The sequence below is a fragment of the Corylus avellana genome, chromosome 1 (genome assembly GCF_965113065.1).
Source record: "Corylus avellana chromosome 1, dhCorAvel1.hap1.2, whole genome shotgun sequence".
Taxonomy (NCBI): domain Eukaryota; kingdom Viridiplantae; phylum Streptophyta; class Magnoliopsida; order Fagales; family Betulaceae; genus Corylus; species Corylus avellana.
Genome location: NC_142490.1, coordinates 11,488,427 through 11,505,423, shown reverse-complemented (window position 1 = coordinate 11,505,423; position 16,997 = coordinate 11,488,427). Strand labels below are relative to the sequence as shown.

The 16,997-nt window shown below is 36.2% G+C and overlaps 2 protein-coding genes across 2 annotated transcripts; both read right to left on the bottom strand.

Annotated features, from left to right (window-relative positions):
* On the bottom strand, window positions 1-10,351 carry LOC132169077 (hyperosmolality-gated Ca2+ permeable channel 1.7-like). Its single transcript, XM_059580165.2, has 11 exons — window positions 10,041-10,351; window positions 9,617-9,772; window positions 8,222-8,357; window positions 4,355-4,456; window positions 4,150-4,269; window positions 3,406-3,486; window positions 2,546-2,886; window positions 2,060-2,305; window positions 1,574-1,898; window positions 1,099-1,335; window positions 1-222 (listed from the first exon to the last, which is right to left on the bottom strand). Exons 1-11 carry the CDS (start codon window positions 10,349-10,351, stop codon window positions 1-3), a joined length of 2,277 nt encoding a protein of 758 aa, XP_059436148.2.
* A 1,711-nt stretch (window positions 10,352-12,062) lies between these two features.
* On the bottom strand, window positions 12,063-12,944 carry EDL3 (EID1-like 3). The gene has a single exon (XM_059580164.2). It carries the CDS (start codon window positions 12,942-12,944, stop codon window positions 12,063-12,065), a length of 882 nt encoding a protein of 293 aa, XP_059436147.2.
* Between the last annotated feature and the right edge of the window lie 4,053 nt (window positions 12,945-16,997).

The following is a 16,997-nucleotide window of genomic DNA, read 5'->3' as shown; positions in this document are numbered from 1 at the left end:
TCAAATATCAGCTTCAGGACTGACTTCAGAACCATGTTTACTACCAAGATGAGAATTCCTCTTTGTAGGAACAAGTGGATTGTTTTCTTCCTCATCCATGGCTACTGGTATGTCCAACTCACCGCCCTTGAAGACTGGGTGTATGTAAGCATCCTGAAGATAGGCTTCCAGGTTCAGGTTTGGTTCAGTTGCCCTTTCAAGTGTATCCTTCACCATTGCTTCCTGTCGTACAAAAATCTTTTAAGAAAAATTATGGCCAAGGAAAAACAACAATTCCCCAGTAGTTCATAATAAGGTGGTGTTGGTTGTTTAACTTGTTTTTATCAGGTTCACTCAGCTTTCTAAGGACACCATTGGCAACCCCATCTGGTTTATTAGGCTAAGAGCCTGTTTGGGTGCACATTTTGAAAGGCCTAAAAGTTCGTTTAACACTCAAAAAGTCTGTTTGAAGAAAAAGATACCCATTTGGTTAAAAAAATTGAAAGCCCTTTTAAAGGTCCAAAAATGATTAAAAAGCGTTTTTTAACTTAAAAGTTATATTTCTCAAATACAATCCCAATCATGCTCTAAATGTCATTCATAGGAAATTGGAAAATTTGCTGAATTGGTCCCCTGTTGTTTGAACTTATAACAAATAAATCTTTGTGATTTCAAAATGAACTTATGAATCCTGGTAGAATGTGATTTCAAAATGAACTCTGTGTTATCAAATGAAGTGGAGAAGTTTGGAATCAAAATCAATTAGTAGGAGGATTAGGCTTGCCCTAAAAGCAAGCCTATTTTCCATAAGAGGTCCTAACACAAAAAGGCATGTAAAAGAATTCCTGCTTTGATCTTAGTCTCCATTTTAATCAAAATCAGAAGTGAGGGTTGTCCTTTATGTAAAGATGATAACTTGAAGAAGCCAGAATGAAGCTGCTCCACAACCTCAGGATATGTCGGTGATATCATCAAAACTCAAAAAAGGTTACTTATATTTTTACCATACTCTTATGATTTCACTATTATCATAAAGATGGAAGACAAATGCTCAATGCAACTCGGGCCATTATAACATAATTTTTGCAAACAATCATACTTAAAGGTGTTTGCACTAACCTGTAATGGAAATTTTACAAAAGCAGATTCGAAACGTCCCTTGCAGAATTTATGAAACCAGATTGTCAAAATTGGTTGAGCAATGAGCCATGGTGTTGTTGATTTATCAGCACCTGTCGCACTTAACAATCCCATATGGAGAATTTGAGCTATAATCAAGCCAATAAGTATGCGAAGATGCACATCTGGCCAAAATGCTGCCCCACTTTCATATTTCTGGTCATACACATTGATAATCTTGAAAAAAAAAAAAAAAGGCCAAAAAAGAAGAATTAAGGCCATGAGACCATCACATAATGAGTTAAAATCATGAATACTCAAGTAAATTCATGGCATTGAACGAAGCTCATCAATACACATTCATTTGATTCATTATCTCTTTGCTTTTTCTCCACAGACCACCTCCTACTTTATGCATTTATACACACATGTTAAAAGATTTGAAGATGCTAGCCAATTATGTTCATTGATGTACCTGATGACGGAAGACCACAAAGGAAAAAGTAAAGAAGGCAACTATGAAAGGAAGAAGTACTGGTGTTACTACTGAATACACAAGCCCCAGCAAGAAATAAAACTGTATCCGAGGTTCAGATGTAGCAAAATCCAAGCAACCAGGATCCATTGCCTGCTCCCTGTCTTGATCAGTCTTAACCAAAAATGTGTTCTTTATGTGGAACATAACTAAAGGAACCAATCTGAGGATCTCTACAGCAATTCCAGACCAGCCATCAACCATTATATATGTGATGAAGAATGTTGCTTTCATTGGGATTGACATACCAATGGTTTTGGGGAAACTGCAAGAGCAGCCAGTAGGAAAATATGTTATGATATCTCCAGAGATTAATATTATGAAGGCAATTAAAATTCTCTGCAGTTTACATAGAGCAAATAAAATAAGAGAAGACTTCAAAAAATATACTTGATATTAGACCATTTTTACAAAGGAGCAACATACTCTCCTGTGGGTGCCTCAATAAACTGCTTAAGCTGCTGAAGTGCTGTTCCAGCAATAAGGCTTCCAAGAAACACATTAACAAGTATGAATAGATGATATTTTGAAGCTGATCTCTTCTCCAATGATGAGAGTGATATAAAACCTTCTATTTTGGACATAGTCATAAGAACTGTTGGAAGTAAAACAAGAAATATCTTTAATGCAATGCCAGGGAGAAATCCTTGGATAAAAGACTTGACAACATCCCTGCAACAAAGATTTCAAACATTTGAAGCTTTAGCTATTTTTCAATACCCACCACCTGAAAGTTGGAAATGGCTTTTCTACTTTATATAAGGTGATAAGAGGAAGGTAAAAGATACTCTACATTTTTTTTGCAATAATTCAGCGTACAGCTAAGGATAAACAGTATAGATTATATGCAAAGTAAGAATAATGTGCCATACAGAAAGAATGCATTAAATAGTAGAAGAAAAAGACACTTACTTTTCTATTAGTGGCTTCAAGAAAGGAAGAACCTTCTCAATGCCCTCAATGTTGGCAAGAGATTGAACAAATGCTATTGGTATCATGTAGAAAAAAGTAAGGAAAAATAGAGCAACAGCCATGAGCAATCTTCGAATAGTGAGTTCGACATATGGAATTGCAAGATTGTCCCAAAAGACATCACGTGGCTCTGGAGCCCATTCTGTCAACCAAATTGTAGGGTTACTTGATTGCTGAGTTTGAGCACAGACTGCTGCTCCCCATCGGGTTTTGAATGAAACGAATGCTGCAGGAACTATAGCCTCAGAATCACTAATTACCCTCTCTCTTTCTGCATCTTCCTGAATGAAGTAACATTATTAAACTTCTAGAGGAGACAAAAGAGGAATCATAAATCTATTAATTAGATCATGTCAGCTGAGGTTCTCTCTTCTAGTTTTACATAAAACCATAATTAAAATCAAAAGGGTCTGTGTTATATAGTAGGATCACCACAAATGGCTTAAAAACTCTTATGTGCTTTCTTCTTCCACCAAATCACCAAGACAACTGTATGTTGACAATTGTTTAATCCATGTTGTCATATCTCCATATTTTATTTTATAATGCTGAATTTCAAACAAATATGATATAGGATGGACTATTTACCACCAACACAGAAAAGGCAACAATGTAAAACCCACCACATGACAGAGAATGAGATGGAACTGCAACATCCTTTGCTATATGCTTGCAGACATGGCCATAGATAATAATAATTATGAAGAATAATGTAATGATAGCAAAGTAAGAAGCTTAAAGAAATAGTGCACTAAATGATAGAATCTTAAAGAAGGAAAATAGAAAAAATCAAGACTTACTTCTTCACTCAACTTCCCAATCTCAGTAGTGTAGTAGTCAATTGCATCCACTTTACTCCCCCAAAGTCCCCAAAAACCTGTCTATATGTAATGGAATATGAGATGATCTCATGAATTCTCAACCATGATGAAATATTAGATCATTTTTATTTGTGTAAAGTACTCTTTGCTCCTCCAAACTGTCACCCCAATTGCACTAACACCTCTAAACTACAACTCACTAAACTATCAAAATGTTTGGCATTGCACCTTGTCAAATTTGGCCGTTATTTTGGATGCAAAACATCACACCTAACTAGCATGTGCATCTGAGATATTTCAAAGTGACTAATTTGCCCATATTTTGTGTGGAAACACACAGTTTTTTAATAATAATGATTAAAAAAAAAAAAAGACATTTCCATTTGAACATTGCATCAACTCTTTTTTTTATCACTATTTCACACAAATGAAGGCAAATTAGTCACTCTGAAATGTGTCAAATGCATGTGCTAGCCACATATGATGTCTTCCATCTAAAATAACAGCCAAATTTAACACATGGGACAACTCAAAATATTTTAGTAGTTTTAGGTCCAAGTTCCAATGAGTCATAGTTTAAAGGCGCAAGTACAATTAGGGCGGTAGTTTAAGAGGAAAAAGTGTAATTTACCCTTTTCATTTTATACAAGACAAAAGGAGATCTCAGTTAGAAAACCATATAGATTCTGCAAGAAAACAAGTCAAACATGTTGAGAAAAGTACCTTTGTAGTTGGCTTTTTCGAGGGATTTCTCTCATGTTTATTTTGGTAATAGACAAGCCAGTTTTGAAAGCTCTTCTTCTTTGCAACCAATTTTGCAAGCTTAACTGCATTGTATACAACCTACAAAACTTAAAAGACATGGTGCTTCATGAGCAGACTATATGCTACTTCCTTCATCAGTCAAAACTAAGGTAAAGTTACACACTTGATGTGTCAGATAATGATCAGGATGATTTACACAAAAGAAATGTTCAATGTGCTCACTGACTGCTTCATCTGGATCCGGGGGAACATTTCTCACAAGAACCTGCAAATGGACTTCAGAGTCAATATTATAAACTGCTGACTAAAATCAAAGCTAATGGGAGCAACAAATGGGTATCTATACATGTATGCATTTTGCTTGGGACATAACTATTTGCAAGAATATTTTATATTCCTCCAGGAGTGCAATTTTTATCAATAAGCAGCTTAAATCAACGTTGGGTAGAAAGTTAATTCCGGAGGATCTATAATTGAAAAGGAAGACAGAAAAATGGGAAAGGAAAGCGCTCCTTTGTGCTTTATTAATATATACAATTACTTATCAAAAAAATTGGGAAGGAAAGATGAGAAATTTATTCCCAATGATATGCTTCTTACATTTACACGAGTTTAAATAGAAAATTCTACAACCAATTATCAAAATACACTTATGTATTACAATAATAGGAATCAAATAAACGCGAATCATAACTTTCATTTCCTTCCTCAACACATTTTCTTCTTTAACATTTCTCTAATTTTCCTTTCTCAACCGTAAGTTTTCTTCTTCAACACTCCCCCCGAAGCTAAGGAAAAGATGTCTCGCATGCCCAGCTTGCACAATGTTAAATGAAGAATGCTACTAGACACTCATTTTGTCAATATATCCACAAGTTGTTCCCCGGTCATCGCATTAGGTGTACAAATCAATCTGGCACATAGTTTGTCCTTGATAAAATGTCTATTAATTTCAATGTGTTTGGTTCGATCATGTTGAACAGGATTATGAGCAATATTAATGGTAGCCTTATTGTCGCAATATAATCTCATTGAATTCTTATAATTATATCCGAGTTCTTTCAGTAGTATCTTCAACCATAATAATTCACATATCTCGTGGGCCTTGGCTCGAAATTCAACTTTCGCACTAGATCTAGCAACCACTGATTGTTTCTTACTACTCTAGGAAACTAGATTTTCTCCTACAAAAGTCCAATGTCCTAAAGTAGATCTTCGATCTGTGATTGACCCCGCCCAATAAGTATATGTATAAGCTTCTATTTTCAGATGATCATATTTAGCAAACAACAACCCTTTACCTAGTGACGATTTCAAATATCAAAGTATTCGGTAAGCCACTTCCATATAAGACTCCCGGGGTGAGTGCACAAACTGGCTCACGACACTAACTGCATAGGCAATATCTAGACGAGTGTGAGACAAATATATTAATTTGCCAACTAATCATTAATACCTACCTCTATCCACTAAAGAACTTTCATCACTCTCTCCTAACTTATTGATTTGCTCTAATGGGTTGTAAACTGTCTTGCATCCAAGCATCCATGTTTCCTTGAGTAGATCAAGTACATATTTTCATTGAGAGACAAATATCTTATGTCTTTATCTAGCTACTTCGATGCCAAGAAAATATTTATGACTTCCCAAGTCTTTGATTTCAAATTCATGGGCAAGATATTTCCTTAACTTTTGTATTTCTTCATTATCATTCTTGGTCAGAATTATGTCATCCACACACTTTTTTTTTTTTTTTTTTGTGATGTTGGGGAACCTCTCCAAGGCAAGGCTTTTCGGACCCACCCCTACAGAGTAAACCCCGGTCCCGTGCACCGCACCCTCGAAAATTTTCTTACACGGAACTAGTTAAATCACTGGCTTTTCACCAGGGGGTGTGGCCTCAAGGAATTGTTTGCATCCATGAGGTGTTGAACCTTGGACATTGAAGGGAGCAAACCCTCAAGACCAAGGCTTTCACCACTTGGGCCAACCCCTTGGGGTTATTATAATTTATCATTATAGGTAAAGGATCTACTGAGGATTTCTCTTCTCTTCATGTCTGAATGTGAAGAGAAATCTCAAAAGAACAAGAATAAGGTTGGGACTAAAAAAAGTGACATCCATAGAAATAAAATGTTTTCGCATAGGATGATGATAACACCGATAACCCTTTTGAGTTGGTGAATACCCTAAGAATATACACTTAAGACCTCTAGGATCCAATTTACCATGGGAGGAACTAGGAAGATGGACAAAGCAAACACAACCAAAAACTCAGGGAGGAAAAACAAATAATGATGAAGACAAGGACGGGGACAAAACATCAACGGGCATCTTAAATTTCAGGACACAAGATGGCATTCAATTAATGAGATGTGCCGCATTAAGTAATGCATCACCCCAATAGGACTTACAAATATGCATGTACATCAATAATGTTCGGGTTGCCTCTAGGAGATGGTGGTTCTTTCGCTTAACAACACCATTCTATTGTGGAGTATGAGCACAAGTTGTTTGATGTATGATACCATTCTCCCTAAGTAGAACATTATTCTCCTTCGTTCTCTAAACAAAGAATCTTAATGGAGGTATTGAATTGAGTGCGAATCATCTTATGGAATGTTTGAAAACATGACAAAATATCACCTTTATCCTTCAACAAGTACACCCAAGTAGTACGAGAATAATCATCAAAAGTGGCAACCAGAAAGGGAAATGACATGTGATGGACCCCATACATCAAAATGAACAATAGCAAATGGTGCAATACTTCTAATACCATGAGCAGGAAAGGACACTCAGTGGTGTTTTGTCAGTTCACTAGTATCACATTGAAACTGGGATAAATTATTCTGTGAAAACAAAGAAGAAAAAAGATGTTGTAACAAAGTGAAAGAAGGATGCCCCAATTTGCGATGCCAAAGCCAAATTATTGCCATGGAATCATGAGTATGTGTAATGTGGTATGCATATTTAAGCCAACCAGATTGCTTTATTTGCGAGTCCAGAAAGTAAAGACCATCATATCGGCTACGACTGCCAATCATCTTCCCCATGACTAGGTCCTAAAAGAAGCAATAACTTAATTAAAAACTACTCAACAATTCAAATGAACTGTGATTTGAGCAATGGAGAGTATATTATTTGTAAGATTAGGCACATGTAAAACAGAGGAAAGATACATAGATGCAGTTACAAGGATTGAACCTTTTCCAGAAACATATGACAGGGATCCATCAGCTATTTTAACTTTTTCTTTGCTTGAACAAAGATGATATGAAGAAAAAAGAGCTGATAAACCAGTCATATGGTCATATGGCTCTAAATCAATTATCTAGGGATCATTAGAATTGCCTATATTCCCAGTGGAAGTTACATTTAGAGATGAAGCTAACTATGGAGTCGCCAAAAACTCTCTCGAATATGGCATGATTTATAGCAGTGATTACAAAATAGCTTGTCATTCTCATCCTGAACAACATCAATTGCTTTCCTACTATCATGACTCTTGGAGTCTCCTTTTCCCATGTGATGAGATGTGGTCACCAACGCTGGTCGTTCATGGGAAGAAGAATGGAGCATGATACTTATGCAGCTCTCCTCTTTGTGAACATAGGAAAATGCCTTTCGAAATGAATAAGCTCCACATTATCTTGGTACCCATCTCTTGGTACCCCTACCATTTCTCATTACAATAATAGGAATCAAATAAACGCATATTGTAACTTCCCTTTCCTTCCTCAACATGTATTCTTCTTCAGCACTTCTCTTCTTCAATACGTAATTTTCCTTTCTCAGCCGTATGTTTTCTTCTTCTAACTTGTGTTAACATCTTGACATTTCCACATATTTATCCGTTCAAATTAAAGAGGCTACAGTAACTCTTCTACTTTTATGAATATGGAATTTAAAAATATTTAAGCAATTCAATTCATCTAGTTCAAGTACTACAAGAATTTGACTTTCTGTATGTATACAAGCCATGAAGAAACAACAGACCATAATGTAGGGAAAGTTTGTTGAAATATACCGTGAATTGATCAGGATGGCGATTTTGAGATGCCAAAAATTCCAACCTCATAGTAGCTATTATCTTGTATTCCTTGTAAAGAACATAACATGTCCAAAATGAACACACATACGACATTAGCAGATGTGCCCAAAACCTGGAAGAAAATAACATAAGATTCATTTGTGGAAATAAGAATGAACCAACACCATAACTTAACTAAACTGACAAAATGCAGGACTACTAAAAATTTGGATGAATAGCTATTATTATTGTTGCCTAACGTTAGTGAGACATCAACACTCAAGCAACTTCCTCCAGGGTACTAAAATTCAACATGGAAACTTCAATTTTTAACAGCTTTATGATTTTCAATATCGGGTTAATTTTTTCTACCAGTATTATAAGCAAGGTAGGTCAAGAATGACCATGGGTCAAATTATACTATTGCAAACTTCCTTTTTTTTTCTTTTTTTTTTTTTGAATTTTTTTATCAAGGGTAATTTGTTGTTTTTTGTGCAAAAGAGAGACATTACAACCCCAATGATAGTTTGGGAGAGACATTGTTGCACAAATTGATAGTTCAAAGAGACATTGCAAATTACTTGGTAGTAGAGGGAGTAAATGTACTTTTCCAAAATATTATAATCCTAAGAGAAATGGGGAAAAAAACACAACTAATCATTTAAATTAGGGTAAAGTCCACATACCCCCCTCAAACTACCATCCAATTGACAATGTCCCCCCCAAACTTTCGATTGTGACAATGTCCCCTCCAAACTACCAAAACATTGTCAATGTCCCCCCCAAGACTAGCAATAAGACAAAAATGCCCCTATAGATTTCTCAATAAAACAAAAATACCCCTATAAATTCAAAAAAAAATTGATTTTTTGAAAAAAGGAAAAATTTTAATTTAAAAATAATATTTTTTTAAAAAAACAGTTTTTTTTTAAAAAAAAATTAATTTTTTTTTTAAACGGAAATTTTTATTTAAAAAAAAAAAAACCTATTTTTTATTTAGTTTTAAAAAACAAAAAATTTCATTTTATTAAACGAAAATTTTATTTTTTTTTAAATGAAAATTTTTATTTAAATAAAATTATAAAACTAAAATAAAATAAAATAAAAATAAAAAAAAATAAAAAACTAAAATTTTCAATTTTTATAAAAAAATTGGCCAACGTTTGGATTTTTTTTTTTGTTAGTTTTAGGTTTTTCCTAGAAGTTTTAGTTTGTTTTTTTTTTTTTAATTTTTAATTTTACTGAGGGTAATTTCGTCAATGGGGGGAATATTGACAATTTTTGGTAGTTTGGGGGGGACATTGTCAATTGAGTGGTAGTTTGAGGGGGTTATGTGGACTTTCCCCTTTAAATTATATGTATATATGTATGTCTAAGTATATCATTTCTCACCTTTTCGATCCTGTAGGAACATTGGATATTGAAAGCTTGTCGATATTGCTAAATGTAAGATTTTTAAACTGCTCTAATTCTAATGTCTTCCCAGTCCAGTTGACAGGTACCAAAACCACGAGAGTAAGTATGGTAATGGGGATGAATATTTTCAAACTGCAAAACCAAATGTCTTCAAATTAATCGATCCATCAGGACTAAAGAACAAGATCAATATGAAACAGTGCAATCTATGTCCACTTCAAATTACTTAACCCATCAAGATTGTTTTTTTTTTTTCAAAAAAAAAAACAACACACACACCAGAAACAGAGTCAGCTATTAATAGTGGATGTAGTAATTTGTGTACTCCCTAGCATTAGGATCCCATGCAGTGGAAAATACATACATGAAAATTCACTGGAAATGTAACCCATAAACTTACCCAAGAAGGTAAATCCTAATATATACAGCAGAATCAAGCCCTGCGTGATCAATAAGCTCAGGTTCTGGCATCCTCAATGCGGCAGGCATCCAATTCAAAAACCTTATGTATGTTCTGAAATCCAAGTTGACAAATCTGCTTAACGACCCATAGCTTATTGGGCTGCCTCTTATCCCTTTGAGGTACCATTTTGGGAAGTAAACTCTATCATTAATTGGTTGCAGCCGCAGTATTGCGAAAGCCACAAGAAATGTAACTGTAGATAAAATATTAATAGCAGCTGAGACAGCAATATCTTGAAGGGTGGCCATTTGATTCCTGGAAAATTATTGATCTGCTAGATTCAGAAAATATAAACAAAGGAGGAACACCTTAGTTTCTGACAACCAGGCAGCTATAATTGTGACAAATATATTACCATATCCCATGTATTTGATTTTCCTTTGTAAAATTTTATTCCACCTCAATGAGTGAGTTTAACCTGTTATACAAAGTGTTATTGTGTAAAAGTTGCTATCCTCCTGGGTATGTTACTTAAAAGGTTGTGGGAATGAATTAGAATTTTTCACTAGATTTGTGTCTTATGTCAATTTGATATTCAAATATAAAAAAATTTCTAACCCTCTCATGCCATAATACACATTTCAATGAATCCATGATACATATGCCATAATAATTTTAAAGCCCCACAAACTACAACCAATAACTCCAGCTTATGCTCAACATACACCACCAAATAGGAAAGATGTATGATGTAATGAAGAAACAAGAAAAACAACAGAAAAATGTGCCACATTATACAAATCAAGGAATCATATTTCTTTCTTTTGACTATGTTAATTAACGCACAAAGAATATAGTATAAGCTCATAGTGGAAAAAAGATTATAAGAATCAATGTCGTTCGTTCCTCTTAATTCTAAACAATTCTCAACTGAACCAAGATAGAGAAAACATAAGGAATCAGAAATATGCATTCAGTGAAACTAACTTGATATTAAAACACGTTTTTCCCCTGTTATTTTCACGGGAAAGAAAACTACAAATTCTGATCCCAATGTTTTATATTGACCTCGTTTCCTGAACTTGTCACACTCCCAATTTAGCCAGAAACACTCTCCATTGGTATAAACATGCTAATCTTTCTTGTGCTTTTCAGGTCCCAAAAGAACCCCAGAATCATATTCTCTTCTATTTTCCCACATTTGACCGGGAACCAAAACGTACGGAAAATAACGAATGTGAAAACAGAGGAAATACCTGGCAATGTCGCTACTTTCAAATTCTGTGAAAGCAAAATCGGGGGAATTCGATATTGTTTTGATGAAGAAATGGAAATTATGGTTTCTTTTGGGGATCAAGAATTAGGGAATCAGAGAGGCTCAGAGCTGTTGCATGGCGACAACAAGCTTGGAGGCGTTGTTGGCATTGTTGCACTTGCACTCGCTCCTCTATTTTTTTTTTTTTTTTTTTTTTGCCATCTGTTGCACTTAACCGTTTATGGTGGATATCATAACACATAACAATTGATCAATGTCTCTTGAAAATTGATCGGTGTCTCTTGACCATGGATTGATGGCAAATTAGTCTAATAAAGTTACATGTATTTCAAAAATATGTGAGAAAGCTCTGAAAATTAGAAAGATCTCAACCATACAATCCAATAATCATTTCCACTAGAAAACGTAACTATTAATAAAGACAAACGACCAAACATAACTGTCAGAAACAAAAGAAACGAAGAAACGACAAAACAAAAAAAGAAAAAGATAAAGATAAAGAAGGATTATCCACTAGAATATCACAAGGCCATGACCGACCCGAAAATCAACAGAAATTATACAAAAAAAAAAAAAAAAAAAATCATGAATGTGGGCAATTAATGCAACTCCCAAAGTCAAACAAACTAAACTACGCACTCTCGAACAAATAAAGTACAAGTCTATATTCCACGTCAGCAAAAATTTGTTTCATCCACCCTCCTAGCGCCTCCCCTCCCCTGAGAGGAACCAAATTCTGCTGGTCAAATCTCCATTTTTACTCGGTCAATCCCATTGGTGACCGTCCGATCCTCATCGTAATCAATCACACGGACCCCACCATTATCATCGCTGCCGTAATCTTTATCTTCATCGTTATCCTCCTCTTCCTCTTCCTCTTCAGAACCCTCGTCATCGGTTAAGGGCACGAGCCAACACGTGCCGTACAAGTGCCCATTCAGACACACGAAGTAGTCCAAGCCGCCATCGTGCGAACCGAGCCGCCTGGCGGCGCTCCTGGGGACGAGACGAGCCGTGGTCATGCTCCACACGCGGGCCCCACAATAAGGACAGGTCACCCTTTCCTCCAGCGCTACTTGCCGTCCAATCAAGCACGCCCTGGTTCTCGATCTTCTAAATCCCTTAAATACCCCTCTATAAATCCCCAAATCATCTTCCTTCTCGCCCATTGGGTGCTCACACGGGTCGCTCACGTACAACAGGTCGCCTCGACACTTCTTGGTCAGGAAGCTCCGACCCGACGTCTTCGAAAACCGCGAGGCCTTCACGAAGTGACCCGGCGAGGGCCGACTCATCTTGAAATGCCGAGTTGACTCACACCCACAGCAAAAGAACATCAGCTTCGCCAGCGCGTGCCACCCACCGGCGAACCGGCCGTTGAGCGCGCCGTTGGCCAATGTCTCTATCATGCGCGGCGCTCGGTACTCGCAGAGTTTGCGCCAGAGTATCCGTTCCGCGATGGCTCGGAGCTTCCGGTTGACCGAACAAGCCAGGCAGAGGGTGTGAATGTCCCATTTCATGGACTCGAAGACGAGGTCGAGTATCCACTCGTTGTGTATGTCCGACTCGGGCGAGTCGGACCCTTGGCTCGGCGGGTTCGGTCTCACTCGCTGGTTCGCACTCATATTGCAACAATGCTGGAGTTTCGCGAAGCGACGGATTTCTACCCGGTTGTATATATATGTGTATGAGTTGGACACGTGGCGAGCAGGTAATGGCTGGTAAAGTGACTTAGATCCTGGTTTGGGAGAGGACAACGTGTCCCGTTTCTATACGCTAAAGGACGCGTGTTGGTATTCTATTGCTGAAGTGCCGTGGTAGAGAATCAAGGAATAACGTCAGCGGTAGGATTGAGGCAGGCATCGGACGCCACGTGTCCCATTGGGTCTGAGATTCGGAAATATCTTTTTCGTGGCTCAAAAATATCTCAGGTTCTACGTGTTGGACTCATCTTCCGCGTTTTGACACGAGTCCACCTTGATTTATCCTTCTCTTTTCAAATTTTATTTTAGGCTGCTTATGATGCTTCCAAACACGTGGGCAAGGCCTGAGCTGCCACGTATATTTCCAATATTTTTCCGAATGGTCCTTTTCTATTTGCATCACGTGGTCAGGGTATGGACCAAAAAGGCCAAGATTAATATTTAAAGAGGGACGTGGTTAGTCAGTGCGCACAGAAGAGAAACCAAAAAAAAAAAAAAAAAAAAAAACCAAGAAGCAAAATTAACGTTCACTTTGTCAGAAGCATGACGTGGTCTGACATCAAGGCCAATGATCAGTTTCCCTTTCCGGGGGGTGTGCGTGACACAGTCGCTCGTTTTTCCATTTTCCTTTTTGGGGGTGCCACAGTGTCTATTTTATTTTATATTTTTTAATTATTTTTTCAGAAATTTAAAATAAGGAAAGACAATATGGTTGGTCGTATTAAGCATGGAATAAGAAAAAACTAATATATTCAGAAAATAACTTTGTGCATAATGCCTAATTAAAATTGCTCACTTGCAAATGGAAAGTTAAGGTACGCGCTTTGAGAGAGAGTGGACTAGGAAACTTCATATGCCAGTAAGAAGGAGACATGGTCACAGCAGTCATCCCTTGATTCACTACACAACGTAGTGCGTAACGCACAACATGCTCATAGTCTAAAACGGTACGATTTTGAATTAGTATAATCTGACGTCGCATATTGTGCCGCGTGTCCAAAAGAACTACTTGAGAAGGGGGTACGTGGTAGTCCCCAGCTTCTTCTTGTTGGGTAATCCGAAATATGTAGTGAAGCGACTGTGTGTTGTACTTCAGGCAACACGTGGTGGGTAGTGAGCAACCCATTAGTTTTTGTCTGGAGACGTGGCGAATTTTAAACAGTAATGGACCACTGTATTCCTGATGCTGATGTACCATATAATAATTTTCTTTCTGTTATAGTTGGTTTTAGAGAAACATATACATATATGCTCACGTCGTTTTCGTATTGATCAGATAAGAGAATAAGCGGATCAAAAAATCCCCAATTACACGTGTCATGATTAGCGAGAGTTCGTAGCTATAATATTCCAGTATCTCAAATAGTATAAAGTTTTTCTGTTGATCCAGATTCTTTTAATTTAGTTAAATTTTTAATAGTTTTTTAAATTTTTTTTAAAATATTTTTTTTATTAATTAATTAATTATATGAACACGTATCAAACTGTGGTTAATGCTAACGTAACATTCTGTTAAATTTTAGACGAAATTTTGAAAAGCTCAGACGGACTGGCATTAGCCTCTCTAATATATTCTATGCTTTCCCCTTCATTTGATTTAAAGCATGCAAGCGTAAAAATCAAGAGCAGCCAAGACAAAAAGAGTCGCATCAAAATTAACTTTCAACAACCCCACCGGCGGCGAAGACTATGGGAGGGTTACCGTTGGCTTGAACATGACAGATGCCCGAGGCTATTTATGTACATACTACTTTGGTCGCAACTGACAACCTAACTGAATTAAAAAAAAAAAAAAAAAATCTAACATAACTTCAAGCAACTTTAAAAATTGTTTTTGACCAATGGTTATTAAACTAATAGCATAATTTAATCCAAAACCAAATCAATCCACGCGAAAATATCTTCAGATTTTGTAAAATATCTTCAGATTCGAAGGAATATAATATTAGTGGAAAATAACCACAACGACCGCTTTGTAACGGTACACACCACTCCAGTGAAAATAAAGTCACCTTATTTCTTTACATTACAAACAATTTTTTTTTCATTTTTCTCCAAAAAAACAAAAAAAAACACATTCGATGAACTTTAAGAGCATTCTTTAAAAGCTCGTTACTATGGAGTTATAATTCATCTCAAACTTCTGCCGCAAATTGCCAAATAATAGTCTCATTTGATTTGTTCATTTTTTTTTTATTATTTTGTCTTTTATTTTCTATTTTGAAAATAAAAATACTAACAAACAATACAAACACAAAATAATCTTAAAAATACAAAGAACCTGTTTGGGATTACCATTTTGAGAAATAGACCTTTTGGTAAAAAATGCTAAAAGTGCATTTTGGTCATTTTTAGGCTTTTTGAACCCTTAAAAGCCCTTTTAATTTTGTTTACCAAACGAACATTTTTTTCTTCAAACGGACTTTTTGAGTATTAAAGCACTTTTAGGTTCTTGAAACACAATCCTAAACAGGCCCAAAAACTAGACTGAAGGGCAAGCCACTCTTCAAAACAGCTTCGAGAATTGAGGATTACTTTTTGATGGGATTATGCCCCAAAGTGGCCTACATTGTCCATTAAATCAACACATGCCTCTAATTACAATACTTGAGGGGTCCAACTTTGAAAACGAAGACTTCACTCAAAGTTCTTCCATGTCTTTTTCCTTACCTATCGAAGATATAGAAATAGACGATGATGATCCGATCAAATTGCTTTGCAAAAGAAAGCGACATACTCAACACAAGACTTTGATCAACAAAAAGTTTCAAAACATTGATTAAGAAATAGTTCAAGAATTTTTTTTTAATGCATTATTTTTCTTTTTTTGCTTTAATTAGAATTCAGACCGTTGTCAATTTATCTTTTTAAGGTTCAAAAGCATCATGCTTACAAACTAAGTAAATTGTATGCGACATTTTGATCGAATATAATTACTACAATATAATAGTTGCAAATGAAGATGTTGATGTAATTGTTTTTAATATTAATATTCTGTAATTGTTCTTAAGTTTTCTCAGCACTCTATGAATCAATAAAGTTTTCTACTAGTTTAAGTTTTTGGGGCTTTTGGGATAAGTGAACAATCTCGCACATGGTGCGGGCTCTAAGCTAGTTTAAGTTGATTTGGGCGTCCTAAGAGCTGTAATTGGACTCATGCTCTCCTGCTATTTAATTAATAGCTCTGTGGGCTTGTTATTAACCCTAAGATCCAAAATCTGATGGGCTTGTAGTGCAATTTTATTCCAAACAACTAATATACATACTTAAATTTATATAAGTAAATTTTAGTAATATATTAAAATATATTTGTATTATATACATAATATATATGAACAAGCTAACGAGTCGGGCTAAAGAGATGGGCGAACGATCGTGTTGAGCTTTAAACGAGTTGAGCTCATGAGCTCCTATCGAGTTTCTCAAACGAATTAGGTATGTATCACTTACTAATCGAGCGAGTTTCTACAGTATTCAGCTTGAGCTCGGATCGGGGTAAACCGAACGGGTATCGAGTGAGTTATCGAACATACGAATTTATTTTATAGCCCTATATGGAGCTCTTTGGAAGTCCTTTAATCGAAACACGTCAGCCCCGTGAGCTTCAAAAATTTAGTATTACCCAGGTCTTGGCCCATATTGAAGACCAAAATCTCTCATCTAAACAAGAAGAACCCAAAATGTCAGTTGTTTGTGTGGGTAATGAGCCCAAGCCCATGTAGAAGAATATTCTTGTTTTTAGTCAAAGCAGAAGAGTTTTGAGTTCAGACTAGAAGCCCACTCCGGCACGGGTCTTACTTCTTTTAGTTGGTAAGTAGGTCACGTGTCCTTTGCACAGATAGTATCTAAAACCGCTCAGAAAAAAGAAAATAAGAAAAAACAAAACAAAAGGGGGAGTATCTCAAACTAAAACCGTAGATTCATGCCAAGCACACACGCGGCGTACGTTAGCCCACTACTCGTACGCCCCCGTGC

Coding starts and splice junctions, on each gene's coding strand:
- LOC132169077 (XM_059580165.2), bottom strand. CDS start 10,351: ATGGCCACCCTTCAAGATATTGCTGTCTCAGCTGCTATTAATATTTTA. Junction 2,887..3,405: donor TTGGGAAGTTGAGTGAAGAA/GTAAGTCTTGAT, acceptor TACTTCATTCAG/GAAGATGCAGAAAGAGAGAG. Junction 1,899..2,059: donor ATTGAGGCACCCACAGGAGA/GTATGTTGCTCC, acceptor CTGCTCTTGCAG/TTTCCCCAAAACCATTGGTA.
- EDL3 (XM_059580164.2), bottom strand. CDS start 12,944: ATGAGTGCGAACCAGCGAGTGAGACCGAACCCGCCGAGCCAAGGGTCC.